Genomic DNA, 22619 nt, shown 5'->3' with positions numbered 1-22619 from the left:
GGAAAACAAAAATGGTCTTTGGGCAGATACATTCTAGTAACTTTTTGTGGATTTTGTTGTTGCAAGAAAGTAATTGAGAGTAAGAAACAAACAACAAGCATAATGAATTGCAATTTCAGCTCGTGAAAATATCTTCCCCTGAGTAATTATTTGTCAAGACACAGACAGACTATTATATCCTGTTCTTTTATGTGACTGTTTAGTCACTGCTGCCAAGATCTCGGTAAAAGACTGATGAAAGTAGCTGGAGCTTTTCCTAAGGGAGCTTTTCACTTTCTCCCACCAGGCAAGCTCTTTTCCTAAGGAAAATTTTTTTGCTGAACTACCATGAACGAAAGCTGGAACTTTGGATAACAGAGTTCTGGTGCTGGTAGTTCCTGAGGTCAATGAAGTGCTTTTAGAAACCCAGTCCAGGGATCCTAAAACACACAAACCCAAACCTGGTCTCAAAAAAATCACACACATTAATCACGCTTAAATAGACTTTTATTTTCTAAACTGTTTCTTCTTTTTAAATATAGAATATGAACTTTGTACTTTCTTTGGAGATGGTCTACCCCAAAAAAAATTATCTTAGATACATCTTAGAGGAGAAGCATGTGTATGAGCAGTAACTAATAACCAGGAAGTCCCTTTAACTATGAAGAAAATTTCTCCATTTAATGGAGAAATTTAAAACTTCACCAAAAAATCCTCATATGTGGAAGTAATCTTATATGAAACTCAAATCAACACAATTCTAAAAGTATGTCAGAAACAAACTAAAACCCATTATGAACTGTCTATGCATTAAAAATAGATATCCACATGCAGTAACAAAAAACTATGCAACCTTTCCTGAGTGGAAAATGAGGAAACATTGGAAAATGTTCAAGCATCTTGTATATTCCCAACAGACATCTTTCAAAAAACACCTGGGATCGTGGGAGCATGCTGGGTCCATGTGAACCAACAACACAACAAAGTCTCCATATAAGAAAGCAACCGGAAGAAGCACTGATTCCTGCATAACACCTCCTGTTAATGGTGGGCATCTGGCAACAGTACTAAAGAAATACTGTGATATTATTAAACTACTTGAATGAAGAGTCTGTAGAGCTTTGAGAGGCTGTGGGAAGGGAACAAATGTCTTTTTGTCTGTACCTCTCTTTCTCTCTCCATCAGTACTTATTCGAGGAGCCATGATGGATGTTGTTATGAAGATAATGCTAGCAGTATGCAATCTTCTCTTACATATCCTTTTCCCATAATTTATAAGCCGTTACAGACCTGCTCTTCAGGTGAAACACACTTCTTTTTCAGTTCTCTTTCATTCACTAACAGATAGGAGAGGTTAGACAGATAATACTAATAAACACCTAAATTTTGGGGGTAGAACAGCCCGTTGCTGACCTCAGCACAGAGCAGAGACATCTAGTAACATGAAGCAGCAATAGTTTCTCAATGCTACTATTATGAAAGGTATAAAATACTCATTTAGTAGCCCAAGTTGTATCATTTAAATTTAGAATTGCGCTACTGTGTCCTTATTTCCTTTTCTGAGAAAACTACAGGAATGAGTATCGCTTATAAGAGGCAATTCAGGAAATAAAGACATGAATTTCATTGTTGTCCGTGTTGCAAGAGAAAATAGATGTTCTACAGTCTTTGTAAAGTTCACAGATCAGTATGTTTAAGCATATGCTCTTAGCTGTTGAAGTATGAATATTTCTAATTAAGCCACAGCTATTCCATTATTCTACCTCATTACTCTATCTTTTGTTCTTAGTAATCCTAACAGGTCTCTCAGAAGTTAATTAGTAGCTGTAACTGTGTATTCTGATATAATACGCTATGTACTGCTTAACTGCTCACACCAAGATAGTCTTGGCTTCCCCCTTTCCTGTTCAGCACTTTTAAGTAGGTCCCTTGGCTATCCCATTGCCTGTATGGAACTGCTTTCCTCCACAACAATTACACACTAGCAGTCCACTCAAAGTCTGTGAGGAATAAAGCGTGAGAAGGCTAATCTTACAAATAGTAAAAAGTAACATTTGCTAAATAACTTTGTGTGCCTTATTCACACTCTACTCACTGTAGGGTCATTGTATTGGAACTTTATGAAAGAAGAAAATGTGAACCCTTGTGTTTACATTCACAACTGTGTGACTCACAGGATGAATATATATAGATATATGATATACATGTATACACAATATGTATGTGTGTCTGTAGACATATATATGTCTGTAGATATACATGAGTACAAAGGAAAGACTAATAAATTCATGTGCTTTTACATCACTAGCTCAAGGGAGTGGAAAGGAAAGGCGTGACAGACTGGTAGCTGGAGCTTCCTGAAATATTGACTGAACTTCCATATATATCTACTGACTTCCCTGAGGAGCAGTGACAATACAGGTTTTGTAGACAGTCATTTTTTTCAGTACGCCCAAACACTGAAATCACATTAAATTTAATTAACTGATTTCATCATGATAGTTAGCAGAACTACTTAAAGGCACAGAAAGCAACTCTTTCCTTAAAAAGAAATAATAATAATCAGGCTATACTTACTTTCATTCCTATTAAAGTACAGCAATACATTACATTTACTTATTGCTGTGTAACTATTACATTACTACTACAGTACTACAAAAAAAAAAAAAAAAATACTTAAAAATAACTGTGAAAGAACAAATTGTTTTAAAGTCCTCAAAAACAACAGGAGAAGCAATGACATACCACTTGTCTAAACTCATGAAAGGTCATGAAAGATGAGCTTTTAAACTCTAAAATGTATGTAATTTATATTTTCAAAAGAAATAATTTCTGACGTTTACATAAGGGATCTTTCAAAACTGAAACACCTATTATCCTCCTTCATCCTCATCCCAAGCAGTCAACTCACTTATCTCAAAACTTGAAAAGTAAGTTTAAAACCCTTGTCCTGAATTAGAACAAACTGTGATGTGACTCTGGGTGTCCCACACTCAAGACAAGTGTCCTAACCACTCAAGAGAGGCTTTCTCTAGACCTAGAGTCCTTCATTAAGGCTAATTTGTTTTGAAAAATGTCTATTAAATTAATAATCTTCCTAAGGATGAAAAATACTTTGCCTATAAATTCATCTTCAGGACTATCTGATGAGTTACGTAGGAGCCATTTTTGTACCTCTGGCCTTTGTTTCCACTCCTAGTGAAATTTTAGATGACATGTGGGCCTCATATTTCTCTCACCTCAAAATTATTAGTCCATTCTATAGAAAAGCTATGAACTAATGTGGAAAAAAAATCAGGTACACTGGAAAAAAGCAAAGAAAAAAATATAAAATTAACTATGCTTAAATATTTTGCTATATCACGATTCTGTCTGTGATTAATTCAATATTAATCCCATACTACAAAAAAGGGATACCCAGATTTATCTGTATCTTCAATGGAAAAATTAAAGGCAAGTCCAGATGGTAACATTCACTTACTCATCTATCTGACAGACACATGTTTCCACCTCTTTCAGTGCAGTCTGTAATTTGAACAGCAATTTCTGATAGACATCTTGTGTTTCTAAATCTTCTTCTTTTAAGAGGTACCTCAGACCATGGCCCTCTTGCTGGCCAAGAGACTGTCCTGAAGGGGCAGCCATAGTAGTAATGGTGTGCTGAACATAAACCATGGGATTCAGTTTACCTGGGAATAATACAAAGAAGTTACATTGATACCTTTTTTAACATAAATTTTGAAGTTTGTAAAATATGTAATAAAATTTGAAATATTTCTGCTTGAAACTTCATGTAATTACTTAATTTTGCATTTTATTTTGTGGAAAGTCAAGCTATTTAAGGAAAAAATTGGTGTGAAATTATGACTAGCCCTTGTTATGTTTCAAAACAAATCTAAGTCTTGAAAACAGGAGGATTTCATAAAGGCTTGTCCTTAATTTTAATATTTGAAACATCAACCTAAACCACTTAGATTTTAACATTCTATATCAGAAGAATAGACTAGAATTAGTTCCTTTATTCTCAACTGGCTTACCTTGATCAGTGTTTTTATTTTCTTTTTCATGAGAAGAATGTTTTCTGCTGTCTAACTGTACACCAAAGGCACTCCCAACAGAAGTTGAGGTTTTAGGGTAAGACACTTCCATCACATTGATATGGCAATTGGTCGGACAGAAATCACTGCTGTGAAGTGGTGAGATCTTTGACTTAGCTTGCTTGAAGGTGGGCCAAGCTCTGTTTTTTAATACTCTTGAAAACTAGACGTGAGAAAGAAAATAAAATTTTGATTAGCAGCTTTTGATATGTCAGCACTTAACTGTCGAAACTTGAGTATGTGACTAGAAAACAAATGTTTAAAATACTTCAATCATCCTGGCTAGACCAAATCATAATTTCCATCTTTCTCTACATAGGAAAGATAAAATATTTTTCATTTTATATTTCTGGGGGGTTGATTCCTTTATTTTATTGAAGTAAATGGTACCTTTTATGAATGTAAATAGCCTTGTAACAAGGAGATAGAATTTATTTTCCTTGGAACATAATAAAATATTAACAGTGTTCCTGGGGAGGAAGTCTAGAACTGCTCTATGATCCAGTGCTGTACTTCACATAACACTTATAAACATCTGCTGCCACAGGCATATTCAAGTGAATGTCTTGCAAGAATTTCTAAAATTTTAGCTCAAAACTATAATAGAAACAGATATTGTCTTACAATATTGTCTTACAATATGTCTTACAGCAATTGTAAGCTATAAATTATGAATTTCATATACAGAAAGGATGAAGTACCCCAATGGTATCCTGGGCTGCACTAGGAGCACTGCCAGCAGGTTCGGGGACGTGACCCTTCCCCCTTGCTCAGCACTGGTGAGCACTGAGAAGTGCTGTGTCCAGTTCTGGGCTTCCCAGTACAAGAAAGATCTGGACATAATGGAGAGAGTCCAGCAAAGGGCCACAAAGATAATGAAGAAACTGCAGAATCTGCTGTGAGCAAAGGCTGAGAGAGCTGGGACTGCTCAGCCTAGAGAAGGATCAGGGAGGATCTCATCAATTTACTCCAAGGGAGGGCACAGAGCCAGGCACTTTTCAGTGGTGCCCAGTGACAGGGCAAGGAGAAAAAAAAAAAGTCAGTATTGCATAGACCTTTGATGCTACCTCAGTTATGGAGCATAGCTCATGCAAAGATTTTTTTCAAAGTTAACTTGTAGAGGGTCTTCTCTACTAAATAGCAGTACCAGTTCAATTAGTCAGGCTTTGGCTAACACTTCAGCTGAACAAAGGTATGTCCCCTGAGTAATAACATTACTTTTCTGCTGGGATTTAAATTTCTGTTTATTTTGGTGTCATATTACTTCAGTCTGATGAACATTTTATTGATAAATTACATTCAAATCTTCACATTAGAACACGATCTGGAAGGTTAGAAGAAATCCAATTATGGAATTGTTGAAAGGCTGAAGAATGCACAAATAGTTAAGAAGGGCACTAAGGACATTCAACGATGAAAATGTTCTTGCAAGCAGTACATATTTCACATCTCAATCTCCCACACATCCTGCTCCAGAGAGACCAAATGCCTGGCTAAGATTTAATCAGATCATAAGTCAGGCCCCAATTTTTTTTTCATACATGTGTTGAGAAACATCTGGGACTCATGGCACTGGACTCCAAGTTTATTATGAGCAAAATGTTCTGATAATAATAATAGTAGGAACTGCAGAAATCTATGGGGTCCCTATTTATAGAAATCAAACTTTCACAGTGAAACCAGGAGCCAAGCCAGGCTCAGGCGTACAGAAAGTCTTCAGTAACCATGGTTACCTTTACCTTGCCAAGAAAACAACGTATCTATCCCTGCAATTCATTGCATTATTGATTGTCATTAGAAGCTCTAACTGTGAAACTATTAATTTTTGAACGAATGAGCTTAAAAGTGCAGTTTTTATCAGCAACGTCTGCTTCTAGACAGCACAAGTACAATGAAAACTTCCCTGTGGCTGTTCAATTCATATCCAGAATAACACAATAAAATTTTATTTACTCTCTTGGCCCCCTGTAAAAGGACTGTACATTATTCTCTCCCTCTTTTTTTTTTTTTTTTTTTTTGGTTACAGGAAAGGTATAAAATACTTCATGCTACTCAAACTTTAAATATGCTATTATCAATGTTCCAAGTAACGAATTTGCTTTCAAAACAATACATTCATTTTGAATCAGTTTTGAAAACATGCAAGTCTACAGTTCAGGCAAACAACCGAAAGTCTGGATGTTAAATAATGCAGTATCAGAATCCTATTAATGTCTTCTTCTGTGACCCAGCTCCTGAGTTTGTTCCATTTCTTAGTGGATACCACCCTGAAAAGTACTCTGGAAACCAGCTTTTTGGCTTTCACGCCTTACTGAATTATCCTTACAGGTTTCCCTCCTTTTCCTTTGGAGAACAAACAAAAAAAAATATCTTCTCTTTTCCATTTAGGACAGTGTGAAGCTTCTACACTAAAGCTCTCTCTTACTTGTTTAGTTTTTGGCCTGCTTAGCTAAACGACTATAGGAAAATACTCTGGGGGTAGCTAGAGACCATATACTTCAAGTTATTTGTTCATTTCTATCTCCTTAATCTAGATCTCAGATGTATGGAAGTCAGAAACTTTCTGCTTATTTTGTGCTATAAAGTTTTATTGACACAAGTTAATCTAACAATTCACAGAGCTCTTAATAGGCTTGCTAGAAAACCTCATACCAATTTGAAGGGCAAACGAGATGAATAAAAGGATAACAATTTGGTGTTTAAAATTAAGATAGAATTAAGAAGTAAAAAGTAATTTTGATGTTATTGCTTCATTTTTGGTTAACATCAGCAAATTCACAGTATTGGTCTAAAGCATGCTAGACCGTTTGCAGGAAATACATAGTTGATTTTATCTACAACTGAACACTGCAAACGAGAAAGGATATGATTTACCTAGTGTCTAAAACAGGGATGATAGAAAGCACAGTTTAAAAACTATTTATGCAATTACTTAGTTTGGGCATTCACACCTCACTATAGCTAATCTTTCAGCCATACTTTTGCCACCGCAATAAACATTTTGCAGAATGATTCAAACTATACCGTTTTTGTCTATTTTTTCCTTAAAAGACAAATATCACACAGCTTAAGACATGCTGGTCATACCTTTTTATAACTAGAGATTCTTCGGTAGATATGCTCAATTTTCTCACTGCAAATGACACTGAATTTACTTTGAAGCTCAGTGGGGATCACTTCATTTAAGGAATTGAGGCTGTTGCAGTTCTGCACAAAATGCTCATCACTTTTTGCCAGTGCTTCCAGAATCTGAGACAACAAAAACAAGATCGTTACTTTACAAAATGAGATGACTAAAATAATCCCTTACTTATCATCTCCTATAATTAAAGCTGAACAGTCAGATAATCAGTTGCCTTTTAACATTACAGGCAATGCTACTTCACAAAAACTAATGAAACCTGGGAAGAAACCTGAAGATGGTTTCTTTAAATTTATCCCTGTCATAAGTTACATCCACAACAAGCACCTTCACTTGGATAATGGATTCACTACCAATGTCCTACTAATGTAACCAACATAGCTCACCTGGAATTCATTATTTGCTGTATTTACAACAGCACATATTATGAAAAGCAAGACTGAAAAAAAAAAAAAACTGAAAAAGCATGCAAGAAAACTGAGTGTTATCCTTTTGTGTATTCTTTATATATAAAACAGGAAATAGTGAACAGAATAAGCTATACCAGCCAGAAAAAACTGAAGATCCCTGGAAGTATTCAAGACCAGGTTGGATGAGGCTTTGAGCAACCCAATCTAGTGGGTGGCATCCCAGCCTATGGCAGGGGGGTTGGAACTAGATGGTCTTTAAGGTCCCTTCCAACCCACGCCATTCTATGATATGATTCTGTTATAAGTCCTGCCAGTATAGAAATAGCACTAGCAAATGATGGTGCTAGAAAACTGGAAAAAAAAAAGTGTGTTAAACAGATGAGGATAGTATATAGCTCTTTTTTGAGTAAAAGATTTATTTCAGGAACTGAAATTCACTGCGTCATGTAACATGGTATATCCCTATCATTGGTTGTGTCCAACTCTGAAGATGTGTTTGAAAAGCACACTCAAAGTAATATTATAACAAAAGCACCCAAAAATCAGATCAATGCACCTAAATAGAAAAGGCTTGCACTTTAGAGATACACAACTTTTCTTAGGCAGGTAACTTCTTTTAGGTGCCTAAACTATCTCAAAGCAATGTCTCTTAAAAACTGGAAAATCTTTCACTACCACAAAAGTTTAAATTTCTTTAATGACCTAATATGAAGAGATACCTTTTTCAGCTGATACCAGACTGACTGCTTCAGCCAGTCAGTCTATACAGCAATTTGACAAAAGTAATCCCATAGTACTAATATTACACCAGCTTGCAAAGAACTATGAACAAACAACACACACAGAATTAATCCATCATAAGAATTACATCTACAATTCACTTCTGCTACAGTTCATTATTCTTCTATCCATCATTGCAGCTGTAATACATGACTTATAATCCTGACTAATTTAGAAAAGTTTAGGGAAAAAAATCACAATCTGCAGAAATTTTGGAGCGCAAAATCTGAAGTTTTTAAGAAGTCACAAACTATGCACGACAAGATCCTGAGAGAAATTTTTCTCAGGTCTCCAGCAGGATGAATAGAGGAAAGCCTTTAACTCTTTGCTACAAAGTTTAAGTATGGCATTAAAACAACACAGTCACGTTGGTTACACTTATAATTTTCAGGTTTAATTAATAATACAAATTCAACAATTCAAGATTTTTTTTTTATCTGTCCATTAAATTAAATGCATTCAAAACTAGTAACTTTTGCAATACAACTTTGGTTACTTCTCATGGTAACACAGTAAAGCTTTGCATAGTATGGGAAAGCAATCCAAGATTACTTCATTCACCTACTACATATGATGCAGAATAGATATGTTTAAAAATGCAAAGCAACAAAAAATACACAGCAAGATGAGAGAGAAGGATATGGAGAGAAGCAAACTCCTAATTGAAAGTGCATAAAAGTTTATGTTTAGGATACTGAAAACCATTTGCAGACAGCTATAGTTGATAAAACATCACTACAGTTTTTATTATTGCCTTTGAAGAAAGGGGCCTGTTTTTTGTTTTTGTTTTTGTTTTTTACCACTGGACCCTTTGTACTCACTATCACTACACTTTTCTAACAGTCACACTATTAAAAAACAATACAGAGATGTAATCTTTAAATAATTAACCAACCTAAACCCTAAGGGTGATGACACAACATTATTTATGGCCACAATCTATATGCTGAAAGTACTTCTCTTCTTAACTACTACTCCATATACAACAATGGAAAAATATTTCTTCAGCGGTCAGTAATTGATACCTCTAATATTTTATACGAAATTGTAATTACAGCAAGAATTAGCAACTTTAAAGACAGTGACTTTTGGAATTAACTGGACCAGCTCTTGCAAAGCTTGTCATGTTGGCGCAAGAAGTTATTCCCTTGTTTGTCAAACTAGTCTGCTCCAAAGAGAAGTTAGGGAAAAGAAATATGTAGCTTCAGTCATTTCAGTAAAATACCAGTATTTTAGCTTACACTTCTGATGGAAAGAAAACAGAATAAGAAATTTGCAGATATAAATACACTTCTCCAAAGTATGGCTTTTCATACTTTTTTTTTTTTTAACTTTTTATCACTTTCATGACAACTGCAGGTTTTACCATTTGGAAATATTCAGCAAGAAAAAAACTCAAACTCTAAAGTTGCACTTGCTCTTTTCTTCATCTGTGATTTTGCCAGTGTTTGCCTCCCATACATACAGAGCTTTATTTTACTTTAAAACATACACACACACACACAAAAAAAATATATAAACAAAAAATAACATATGAAGCTACTTCCATTACTGCCACTGGAAAAAAAAAAAAAAAAAAAGTTGCATAGGCAATTTTGATGAGATAAGATAACATTTGGAAACTACAGCCTGCCTTCACAAAGTTTTGACATTTCATTGAATCTTTGACTTTCTTTGAAATTTTATTTGATAATTAAGAGAAAAGGGAGAGAGGTAGGGAGAATGGAAGACTAAATTTCTTTAATGTTTGTTCAGTTTAGAAGCTCAATTTATAACTACACCATAATTTACTTTGCTTCCTGAGTACACAATCATACTTCAGAATGTCAGAGGGATAAAGGCGACCAATTACAAGATATTAAATGAAATACATATAATCCCAAGAATAAGCAGAAGAAAGATGTTGCTACATTGGTATTCAGCCAAGTAAGAATTAACACATACAATTATTTAGTACCTTTGCAGTCAAGCTGAAAAATCCCTTTGGTTCAATCATTTTTTCTAACACATGGCACTTTATTCCAGCTGTGCTGTCATACTCGTAAACCACTCCGTACTCCAGGTGAACATTGTCAACAGTCAGGCTTACATGATCTTTCTTCCCATCAATTATTGCCATAGTATTAAACTTGTCAATCACCTCTAGAATAAAGAAAGTAATACAAATCAGTTGAGGAGGGTTGGCCACTGAAAACTGAATTGAAAAAAATAAGGGGTGGGGGGGGAGGCATAGGCAAACGTTCTAGAAATATGTATGGTCTGACCATTCTACTTGAAAATGTACAGCACGTAACCCAGCTACCAGGTGAGTGATTTAAAATCAGAACACCAGTGGCTTTATGAATGCTAAAATACAAAATTGCTAAAGAAGCATGAACAGACAAGTCACAACAGTCTTTCTTTAGAAACAGTCATTGCTGAAAGGGACGAATTCAATTTCATTGAAAATCTAGACAGGTAAAATACAGTAACAACAAAAATACAAAAACTGAGAAATTCTAAATAAACCAGAAGAAAAGTATCAGAAATGAAACCACTACCCATTTACCCAGAGAACACAGATACAGTTCACATGCTAACCACCTCTTTAATTATCATCTTTGTACAAGCACACGAATCCAGATTTATCTAAATGTCAATTGCCTGAAAATAATCTGAAGGATACCTGATTTGTTATTTCTCATGCAGTAGTCACTAACTCATCTAATTTAACCTTAAATGATTACTGGTGTTGAAAATAATTCAGGTAATTCCTAGGATTTCATATCCTATGAATGAAAATTGAAAAGATTTTCCCTGAAGTGTTCACAGAAGCTTTTTCTTGAAATGAGAAATGTAATAATTTTCAAGGAACAGCATGTTAAATTTACCTCCTTAGAATACATAAAAAGGCAAATCCTTACATAAAGCACAACTTACTGTCTGCCTGCAGTTTCACCTCTGAAAACAAAACAACTGCCTATATCTTCCTTGCTACTTACACCAACGTTCTGAGCAACAACAAAATCAAAACAAGCCATCACATACCTTCCACTTTGCAGTCAAAGGCATCTCCTCCATCATCTCCAGAGGGCTTGGCATTTGTTTTCTGAAGATCTTCCTGTGCGCTTTCAATGCTGTTGTAAATCCACTGTATAGAATCTTGCTAAAAAAAAAAAAAAAAAAAAAAAAAAAAAAAAAAAAAAAAAAAAAGGAAAATCTTTACAAGCACAATTGATAGCAGCTTATCCCACTGCTCTCAAACACACAATAGTTGCTTTAATTCCCTGAATATCATATCTACTGCCTTCTGAGCTTTGAGTTCAAAATAATATTTTGAAAATTACAGAGAATTTTGGCTTTGGCTAAAACCACCTGAAGCATTTAATCTTTTTTTTTTTTTTTTTTTTTTTAAGTATATACTGTCATGAGACAGTAGGAAATCTGTGGTAGTATGACATCCATCAGTTTCATGTCTCTGCCAAAAATAATCTAAGACATTTCAAATCAAACTGCAGATTGAAAAATATTTGAGACAAGAAATTGTGAAAAAATCAAGAGAACAGTTCTTGTCTTGCTAAATCTGCTGTGTATCCACAAGACTGGAAAGATTACGGAATGCTAACTGAACATGTGGTATGTCCACCTAATCTATCACCCATGTGTCACTGGCAACAAATTTATACGCTACACCCTTCATTACTTGTATTTGTCTTTTTGATAGTTATTTTATTAGATCTGCTTTATTTTCCCACAGATTAGTAAAACATGCTAAAAGGACAGAATCTCAGGCAAGTCCAGCATTTTACGTGACTGACAGACATGTGCGTACAGGAATGGTGGCTTGGTAATACAGCCTATGAAGGAGCCACCTGTAAGGCTTACACCTCATTTTCCCCCCTCACTTGTTTAGACATATGTCCATCACATCCTCTTGGAAGGGCCTATCAAATATGGCATCTACAGAATGCTCTTCTCTTCCCCATACATTTCAAAAGAAGCTTGACACTCAATTAATCACTCCCTCTCTAACAGCTACAGCAGAACAAATGGCACAATCATAATCATAAAATCATTCAGGTTGTAAAAAACCTCTAAGATCATCTAGTCCAGCCTTTAACTCAGTACTGACAAGTCCACCACTAAACCATGCTACTCAGTTCTAAATCAACACGTTTCTTGAAGACCTCCAGGAATGGTGACTCAATCTCTTCCCTGGGCAGCCTATTGCAGTGCCACACAACCCCTTCAGTAAAGAAATTTCTCCTAATATCCAACCTAAACCTCCCCTGGCACAACTTAAGGCCATTTCCCCTTGTCTTATTACTTGGTGCTTGGGAGAAAGGGTTCTCTTACTTCATGATTTGAACTTAAGGTGGCCTAATAGAAGGACTAGTTACTTCAACTGGAAGTCACTTGTTCAAAAGCTAACATAAGATATAATGCTATATGATTTGGAACCATATTCTCCAAATGCATTACAGGGGGACGCGCTAAGCATAAATCTGTCACATCATGGTTAGTATCACTGCAAAGAAATTACATGGAATATCAGAAAGCAAAATCTGCTTTCAATTTTCTTTTTTCCAGACAAAACAATAAATACAGACATTGTCCAACAGAAGTTGCACAGTTATTCCCATTGCAACCAACTGAAATAAAGCTTCATACGCCAGGCAAACAGGAAGACTCCTCACACTGAGAAGTGGAATATTCAGAACACAGAAAAAGATCCCCTTTCAATTATGCAATTGCCAACCACAGGAGAGACTGACTGCAATATTTGTGTTAATTAAACGATAGGCTAATTACTTGCAAAATAGGAGAAATCCATAGTCATCTTACAAATAATTAAAAACCCACGTTTCTGAATGGGAAGTGAAATTTTAGCTGTCTTGACACCAGTGGGAATACTGCCATCAGTCTAGACAGTTATCTCACATCATTTGATAGCACTACATCCTAAATGAAGGTTTTTCTAAGAGATTCTTGTCAACCTGGGGGTTTAGTTATATGTGATTTGCTGAACATGATTAGCTACTTTTTTAGACTGAAATAAATAATCTGCATAAGAAAAACAGGTATGTATTCCAAGATATTACACAAGTGGATGGAAATAAAACCAAAACAGTAAATTTGCATGTGAAGACATTCATGCCAGCCAACATCAATCAATCTTCTTTGGTTGTCAATTACATCTACAGAACTCCATGCTTAGAAAAGGGAGAAAACATGCCTGGTACAATTTAAAAAAAAATTTTTTTAATAATTAATCTTTTATTCCATCCATTCCTTCCTCATAGAGTACCCTTTCTTTACCAGAGCCCGTATTCCTCTAAAGAATAGGTGAGCTCTATCGCGATATGTTATGTAACAACTTCAACTCCATACTGCAGTTAAAAAAAACCACACAAACATCCAGACATTTTCATGAAGACAGTATTTGCGTAACAGTTTTAATTCTTACTTATAATTCTTATATCTATGCAGTAGGTATGAGAGAAGGATTTCACTCCTGATTTTAATTGGATTTTTCTTCTCAATTAACATGCACTGGAAGAGTCTGTGAAATTAATTAATGATACCAGTTCACAGTTTCTGAAAAATTTGCAGGAACTTGGAAAGATTACATTACACAATCCAGCTGGTTTTGGTTTTCTTCCCTACAATTTATATCTTGCAAGGCATTAGATTTTCTCCTAAACTAACGTGAGAAAGATAACGAAACTTGGATGCTTATATTAAAAAAAGGGAAATTTTGAGGCCTTAAATTTATGTTGATTTCCAAGATTGGAATGCAATGGGAACACAAAGAGACTTTTATAGGCAAAATATGTGCACTCTGCTCTCTATGTGCTGAAGTGTTACAAAATTCTGGAAGAGGATCAGCTTTTTGCATTACATTCTCATGCTGATGAGCAGGCAGTGAACTGTGTAAATCCCTCTCCATCATGATGAGAATACAGCTCGTAATGCTTTCTGCATAGAACTGCAGAAAAACTTGAAATAAGACTTTAAAAATACCATATTAAGAACTTAGCCGTAAGCTTACATTTTTTTAATGCAGAAATTAAAGAGACCTTGAACATCAGCAATATACTGAGGAATGTTCAGTTTTCATAATTCAACTGGCTTCCTTCCACTTTTATTCACCACTCCTATCCCTTCATCACTCTCAATCTCAACAGGTGCATGGACAGAGATACACACCACACTGTTTACTTTGGTTGCAGAGAACATTTTACCAAAAAAAATATTTAGTCAGAAAATCTGCAAGAGTAACAAGTTAAATGTACCTGCATTGGACGCCTATACTTCCTGCATGCCGTGACATGAGCAATAACACTTGCATGAGTCTCTTTGCTGACATTAATTCCATTCACTTTGATTATGCATTGACCAGGGTGGAGACCTGCTGCAGCTGCCACTGTTCCTATTAAAAAAAAATAATAAAAAAATCACATAGTTGACAGACTTCCTTTCCTAACCATTTCCTTTAAAGCTTACAGTCCAAAAACCCAAAAGCCTCTGACCACAGAGTGCTTCTGAAGTCAGCTGGACTCCAAGAAAATAGAGTTCCAAAGACATTTCTAAGGATCCTATCCATGTTTTCATCTTTTTTCCAATTCATTTGTAACAGAGTGCCTTACAGTTTTAGTTCAAATATCCAAAGATAACAGAGTAGAACATCTAAGCAACTTGAACAATAATAATAACAACAATAATCTTGAGTAATATATATGTATATTGTATGTGCAACATAAAACACATGGTTCAGCAATTTCTTTCCACAATAGAATAACCACCTTAGAAAAATCCTCTATCCACGGAATAGGTACTGTAAAAATAGCAGCTGTCTCCAGTTTTTTTCAGTATGATTCAAGCCTACTCCTGAAAGACAGCCTGCTGGACTATAACCATCTACCTGAACACTCACCTCCTTATGTCTCTCTTGCTATTGCTACAGAGGTGCTGGTGAAGTTAAAATCTATTGCTTTGAGAATGCTACACTGAGGTGAAGAAGCCAACTGTTAGAAAAGTCTAAACTGAATTTGTAGGGCTGACAAAAAGAAAACCATGTTATGACTTGCCAGCTGAGCATATTTGACAAGGAAATAACAAACAATATATTGTTTCAGTATTAAACAATATAAAGTAAGGGTTTCTCTTATTTTAGGCACTATCAGGTTTTGGTGTTGCTTAAAAAATATAAAAACTGCAACAATAGATGATAGTTTTAGATCTAAAACCAAAGGAAGTCTTTGGAAATGATACCATTGCCAGCTATTGCAATCCACGTAAGTGTGGATTTGAAAACAAAAATAAGCCTTACTAAATCTCCCTCTCCAAAAAAAAAAAGAAAAGCAGAAATTTTTTACTTCATTAAAAAAAAGTTCCAATTTGGCAGAGTATTTAAGCATATGCCTACAATCTTTCAGGTTTAGCAAACCACATAAGCAAGATTTACGTACTATTGAGGCTAATTGGAATAAGTATGGGCTTAATGAATAAGGATAGGCAGTTGAATTGAGATCCAGGTGCAGAAATAATTATCACATCAGCTCAACAGTCTAGTTTATTAGACTTTCTCTCGAAAATCTAATTTCTGGCACCACAGCCAAGAAAAAAAAAGTTATCAAGCTCTGTACAAATCTGTCTGCTTTGCAGATCAGTTCATTTTAAATTCCTCAATTACAAAGGTAGTAGGAGGAGAAAGGACGCAACTGCCCCACAATAGCTGAAAATACAGTGGTATCTGGCTTTACCATTAACAGTGTGCAACAGCAACAAAAAATGTTTGAACTACTTTTGTTGCCAATGCAGCAACCCAGAATTTATCAAGTTAGGAATGGCAAGCATTCGAATAATATATCACAAAATAGAAAAACAAAACAAAACAAACAAAACTGTATTTAGAGGAGAGATCTGCAATTACTGTGACAAAGCAGGTCACCAGCACCACTGAAAAGGTTTGTGAAAACTGGACTTTCTGGAGAACTTTTTCAGAACATTGCAGAACTACACGGTGACCTAACAAATTAACTTTCAGGAAAAAATTCCCAGCACCCATTCACTGGAGAAAGGAATTTTCCATCTGTCAACTATTCCTCAGTCTGTGAAGTCACACCTTTAACTTACCTTACCTATTCACTGGAGCTCATTTTGATTTATCTCAGCCAGGCCACCTAGATATGAAATGTATAATGACCACTAGTGTTGACTTACCTCTCCCAACAGCATGGACGACTGATGGGCCAAAGCCCCGGATTTGGAATCCAAGTCCATCTGCAGAGTCAGGAATCTTCACTGTCCTGATACAAGCAAAAATTCAGTATGAACATAACAAAAGGTAGAATATTGTTATTTAGAATAAAAGTGGACAGCAATAAGTAGTGCGTTCTTTACACCAGGGTGTAAAACTTCACACTGTCAGTCAATTCACAGTTTCAGATTCAGCATCATATTCCCAATCCTTTGAACAGCTTACATCAGAATTAAGAGCAAGTGGAGATACTAAAACTAACCAGAGGAAGGCAATACTATTTCACATGGAATTTCAGTATGCCAATTAAGACCAAAGCAGCACTGCAGTTTTCAAATTCCTCCCAAAGGGACTGCAATTCGGGTAAGTTGTCACAAAACAGCAACGCTGAAAGCCCTGGGAAGGCAGGCAGTCTATCTGGCAAGAGCACAGAGTCTGGGGATCACAGATCATGGCAGGCCTTGTCACATGAGCTGCAAAACACCGTGGAGACTAGATCTGTGTTTGCATTTGCTAACTTTTGTTGAAAAAAATTTATTTGGCTATATATTTGGCTACAGCTTTTCTGAGCAGCTATGCAAAGCAATGTGTTTTGTAAAGAATTGCATAGTACTGTTTATGTAACTTATAAGCACATTGTGTTACACACTTGCTTGGTCTAAGTGCAACAGTAATATGAAATATTGACAACCATGACCAACAAAAACACTGTTCTGGGTATCAAAATTCACATCTACTCCTTAAAATTAAGCCCCGATCTTGCCCAAAGTAAGCTAACATGATGTCAGCTCAGGTTCCAGAAAAAGCAACACAGCTGCATTAGCCCTTATCAAAACTGGTTAGGTCATGCATAACACTGCACTGATCTAACTTTGCAGTCTTTACTTCCAGAGCCAGTTCCGTTATTATTTAAGGGATCTTTGCACTGGACTTCACGTGCTAGTGCAAAAGCAGACAAATCCAAATTGATGGTGAAAAGTGAATTTAAAATACATTTGAACTGTAGTAAGTTTGATTTACAGATAGATTTGAACAGTATCATTGCTTCATTTCTTGTACTTTCACTTTTTTTCTGGTATACAGAATGTTTAGCATTTGGAGACAATTAGAAGCACACATGAGATCCAAATCCCATTGGGGCCTATAAATTTGTAGAGATTTGTACAAAAATGCATTGTGAACATGTTAATGAATAAACTATAACAGAACATCACTGGCAGTTTCAGCTAAGAATTTATGAGAGAATAGTTGTCTCTACAGCCAACACAGTTGTGCTAGTAGCAGCTTCTGACAAAATGCAGGCAGTACAGGAAACGAGTTCTTAAACTCCTCTGAACTCCTCATTCACTAGATAATCTCTGTTATCCTTGAAATTCACCTATGTCTTCACTGGTGAGTTGTGAAGAAAACGTGATCAGAAATTGATCCAAGATCTGCATTAAAGAAATGCTAGGATATGCTTTTTATGTTTGCTACAATACTATCACCTATTGTGTTCCTGCTGCTCTTTGATTTGGTTGCTGTTCTTTTTTGTATTACCAGTCCAGTTGATCAACTTTATGCCGTATTTCTTTCTTTGCTCTTTTTCCTGTTCTGGTTGCCCCTGTATTTCTCAAGCCATCTTCTCTTATTAACAGGAGAAATACATCTCTGTTCTGCTGCTTAAGTGGAGCCATTTCCAAGGCTCACTCTCTGTGTTACTGGGCAACAGGATGGGTTCCTCCTTTCTCTGCAAAATTTGATCAGAATTTCTCCCAACTGCTGTTTCTTATTCTCCTCTTCCTTCGTTACACAGAAACCATTAACAACTTTACTGATAGACCTATGTTTGTTAACATATCTACTGAACCCAGGCATTAGGCCTGACTTTGTATTTCTTTTATGTAACAAAAATTCTACTCAGATTGCAGGGGTCAAAACTTTGTGTAGAAATACAGCTGTTACACAAAGATCTGGAGTTGTTTACTTGCTACTGTTGTTTACACAACCAGCACACATACCAAAGAGGCCCATTAGATCACAAAGCCCAACTTCTGCCAAACCAGGAACTAATCCCCAGACAGAGGAACTTGTTTAATAAACATAAGTAAGAGATAAGTGATCAAAACTGTCCATGTATTCAAAGAAACCTCATTTACACTTGTGGTTTCTTCATGTACTTAACGTGGCAGACCTGATGATGTAAAGCACTTGTGTTTTGTTTTTGCTGACTGACAAATTTAGTAAAACAAAATCAAAGCAGATCAAATTGCTTGACTTTACAAAGTGAGATTCGGCAAAGCATTTAAAATAACTTTACAGTAGCACTGTTTGAAGTTCCACTTGTCTTTTTAAATTTGCTTCAATTGTAGTTTCTAAAAATTCCCCCAAAGGAATGACAACTTACTCCCGTGGTTTAGTGCTCACAAGAACCCGCAGGGGCTTTCTGCTGTTTAAACATGTTTTCAGGAAGCAATCCACTTCACTAAAGGGTCGCAGAAAAACCAGGTCACCGTTAATGGCGAAGATTTTTTTTCCAACCTCCAAGCCTGCCATCTAGAAAACAATAACAGTTGTGTAGATGTTTGCCTTTTATAACCACCAACATTATGTTTTCTTCTGCTTGCATGCAACCCCAATAGGAATAATGACACACACACTTACAGAAAATTCTTTATGCCTCCTTCACAAACTACACCCAAAAGACACACAAAAAAATTGGTTCTGGAATGCGTTATAGTGACCTTAAGCACACTGTAAACTCTCCCTCTGAAGAGACCTAATGACAAGTCCTAGTGTCAGTCAAGATTTTATTGAAGTATTACAATATTAGTTAATACCTGTAATAATTAACACAATAGCCTTCATTGATCCAGTTGTTGGCTTTTTATTGCTATTATTATTATTATTATATTGTTGATGTTACCTCATTTGCCCACATGTCATTCTCCAAAGGAGCTAAAGCTTCTTTTGACAAGGAAGGACCTGATGAGTATTTTAGTAAGAGAATACCTTTTAAGCTCCAAAACAGAATGGTATCCATGAAATTTTTATGGCCATACTTTTGAGCCAACAGTACAGCAACCAAATTGCACACAATCTTTAAACTATGGTCTAACAAGAAAGAAACCATTCCCAGCTAGGATGGCCAGAGTACACAGAACTGCTCAGGGCACATGCAAAGTCTTAGTGCCACCTGAGATCATGACAGAACCTGACTGCTGAAAAAGACCATATGGAATTATGCAAAGCCAACAGCAAAATATCTCTGGATATAGTTCTGCGGTTGTATTGTATGTTGCATTGTTCTGTCGTATCTATTTTTATCACAATTTTTATCCCACAATGAGATGTGGGGCTTAGAAATAGAAGGGCTTGAAATCCAAGTCTTTTTTTTTCTCTCATAGAAGAGATTATTTCTGTATATTTACACATATAGAGACTCCCATACAATTCACTAGAACAATATTAAATTACCCAAAGAACAACTAAAGCAATACTAACAAACTGAAAGGCTATGATTTATTTATTCAGATTTTTAAATTCTGGAATTGCTTGATACATCCTTTATTATGAAATACATCAAGTGCAACCTACAGACTACAGTACTGTTCTATATTCATTTCATATTCTACTGAAGGATGTTTATTCCATTCATGAGTAATGTAATCACTGGAATATTTTTTAAAGCATTAAAATTAAACCATTACTTTTTCAAAACTCATAACAAATTACCTCTGTATAAAATAAATGTTGCTAATGGTCACAGCTCTATTTTAAACAAACAAAGCAAAACAAAACAAAACAAAAAAAGTATAATAATCATAGCTAACTTGAAAAGTTCTCAAATTATTGTATTATCATCTAGTATCACACATTTTCTTAACTGATATATAAATCATACACCTGTGAGCAAGTCAATAAAAAGAAAGATAATTTATAATATTTAATACCTCAGCATTGGATCCTTTCTCCACCACTTTAATAACTGGCACCTTATTTCTATCTTCTAAACCAAAACCATAGGTGCCTTCATTAGATTTGATCTGAAAAATAGAATTGTTCAAAATTGTTCAAAAGGTTGTTCAGAAAGGCATTTAGTAAATACAGCTCCATTAAAAAACAATACAAAGTGCTAATTTACTGTCACTACAACCAATTTGGTTTTTACTCATCAAAACGTATGATAATTTGGTTTAACTCACCAATAATGACTTAGCTATGACATTTTCCACTACTTTCAAATCATGTTTCATCAGTCTGTGCTTCATATTTGACCCTTCCATTTCTTCATCCGCATAAAAACGAAACAACAGTGGTTCATCTTTAAATTCACTTTTCTCTAACACTGTATGACACAGAAACACAAACATTAATCCTGTTCTTCTTTTGAATTCTTGAATATCATGTTGTTTATGAACCACAAAATACTGAACGTGTACAAATTAAATGCTAGCAAACTACTTTGTGTGTGAAGCTAGGGAAATCTTAATTTTTAACATTAGCAACTCTCTTTTTTCTGGATCCATTATAGATAGGTATCACTAAGTTTATTTTCAGCTACAGTATTTAGATTTCACCAAGGTTAGGAAGACTAGCTTAGCCTGAAAAGGTTTTAGCACAAGGTTTCTTCCTAAAATTGATTTAAGAATATGATTTTGAAAAGTTCTGTTGGACAGCTGCTGGAAACGCACACCACCAAGTTCTGGCACTCTTCAAGTGCATGAATGAAGTATGCCACATTCAGTATTAGAAATGGGTTTGCTGGGGATGTGGAAGCAACTAGAACAGCAGACAGATGCAGTTTGTATGTTCAAAAATCAAAGGCAAAAGTGAACATGGTCTGAGAGGAAGTTAATTCTTCCTCCTTATCGAACCAAGCTGATGAGAAAATGATCTCTTCTTCTTTATTTCAGTAAATGACCCACTACTTCAATCATTTCACTGAAACCTTCCCTCTGATAGTATTAAATACAACCGTGTTCTCCTCATTTTTGGTACTCCACTTATCTCTGCTCTCCTCTCCCTTCTTCTTTGTTCTCTGCTGTCTTTATTATTTTCTCATTTTTCTACAGTCCACTTTCTCTGGCTGTCACCACTTCACATATTTAAAGTCATGCTCCACCACACTTGATTCATTCCTCCAAAAATGATTTCCTACATATTTCCTCAAGGTCTATCTTCAGTCTCACCTGTGCAAACATGTATTACCTGCTTAAGAATTTTCTTTCAATGTGGCTCACCAAAATTCTACCTCTAAACCCTTCGAAAGATGAAACCCTCAGTATATGCTTTAAAATTGACTGAAAATAATTTTCAGAGTATACAATAGATATTTTTCTTCTTCTTCTCCAAGATTGTAGCATAGGTTTCTCCAGTGATATAATGAACCAATTTCCTATACCTTCTGTAATATCTTTAACAACGCCTGCATTTCCTTCCTACTATGTAGATATGGCATTAAACAAAAGGTATGTATACCTTGTATAGAATGTATTTACTTACCATGATGCATAAACCCATTATCACAAAGAGCTACACCGAAGATCATAGCTTCCTCCCTGGTCCGGCAATCCCCCTGTTAAACCATAGCATATTTTCTTTATATTTTAATATATAAGTAAAATGGATTCTATTCATAATGGTGTAACCTCACAGGGCAAGTATAAAAGTATTGAGAATTTTTACTTCTATTTTATAAAGCTGGTACATGTTGACTGAATGAACAGGTTACCCTGTTCTTGTTCCTGGTTTGCTTAAAATAAAACAGAATTATAAAAGCAAATTGGTACTGACTTCTAGTTAGTAATTTAGAGTTTTCAGAGGCTATCCATTTCATTTTAAGCCTCGAACAATATTACATGCTGAATTACAAAGTTAAGTCTCATTAAAACATTTAAAGTTCAATTGCAAATAAGGAAGATAAGCACAAAAGGGATGAATAGCATGGCTGTTGACAGCTGATTTCTGTTACTTTACTGGTTTATGAG

General features: G+C 35.4%; 1 protein-coding gene across 1 annotated transcript in view; it reads right to left on the bottom strand.

Moving 5' to 3' along the window:
* LOC121064414 (phosphatidylinositol 3,4,5-trisphosphate-dependent Rac exchanger 2 protein) overlaps positions 1-22619 on the bottom strand; it is a 127337-nt gene that overhangs the window by 70143 nt on the left and 34575 nt on the right. The window contains exons 13-23 of the mRNA XM_040545854.1: positions 22135-22207; positions 20835-20977; positions 20583-20675; positions 19037-19185; positions 16614-16699; positions 14684-14820; positions 11436-11553; positions 10366-10550; positions 7164-7325; positions 4017-4239; positions 3461-3668 (exon numbers count right to left, since the gene is read on the bottom strand). Of these exons, the coding sequence (XP_040401788.1) occupies positions 3461-3668; positions 4017-4239; positions 7164-7325; positions 10366-10550; positions 11436-11553; positions 14684-14820; positions 16614-16699; positions 19037-19185; positions 20583-20675; positions 20835-20977; positions 22135-22207 (1577 nt within the window). The remainder of the gene's footprint in view (positions 1-3460; positions 3669-4016; positions 4240-7163; positions 7326-10365; positions 10551-11435; positions 11554-14683; positions 14821-16613; positions 16700-19036; positions 19186-20582; positions 20676-20834; positions 20978-22134; positions 22208-22619) is intronic.

The sequence above is a fragment of the Cygnus olor genome, chromosome 2 (assembly GCF_009769625.2).
Source record: "Cygnus olor isolate bCygOlo1 chromosome 2, bCygOlo1.pri.v2, whole genome shotgun sequence".
Classification (NCBI taxonomy): domain Eukaryota; kingdom Metazoa; phylum Chordata; class Aves; order Anseriformes; family Anatidae; genus Cygnus; species Cygnus olor.
This window is presented reverse-complemented; position numbering and strand designations above follow the sequence as displayed.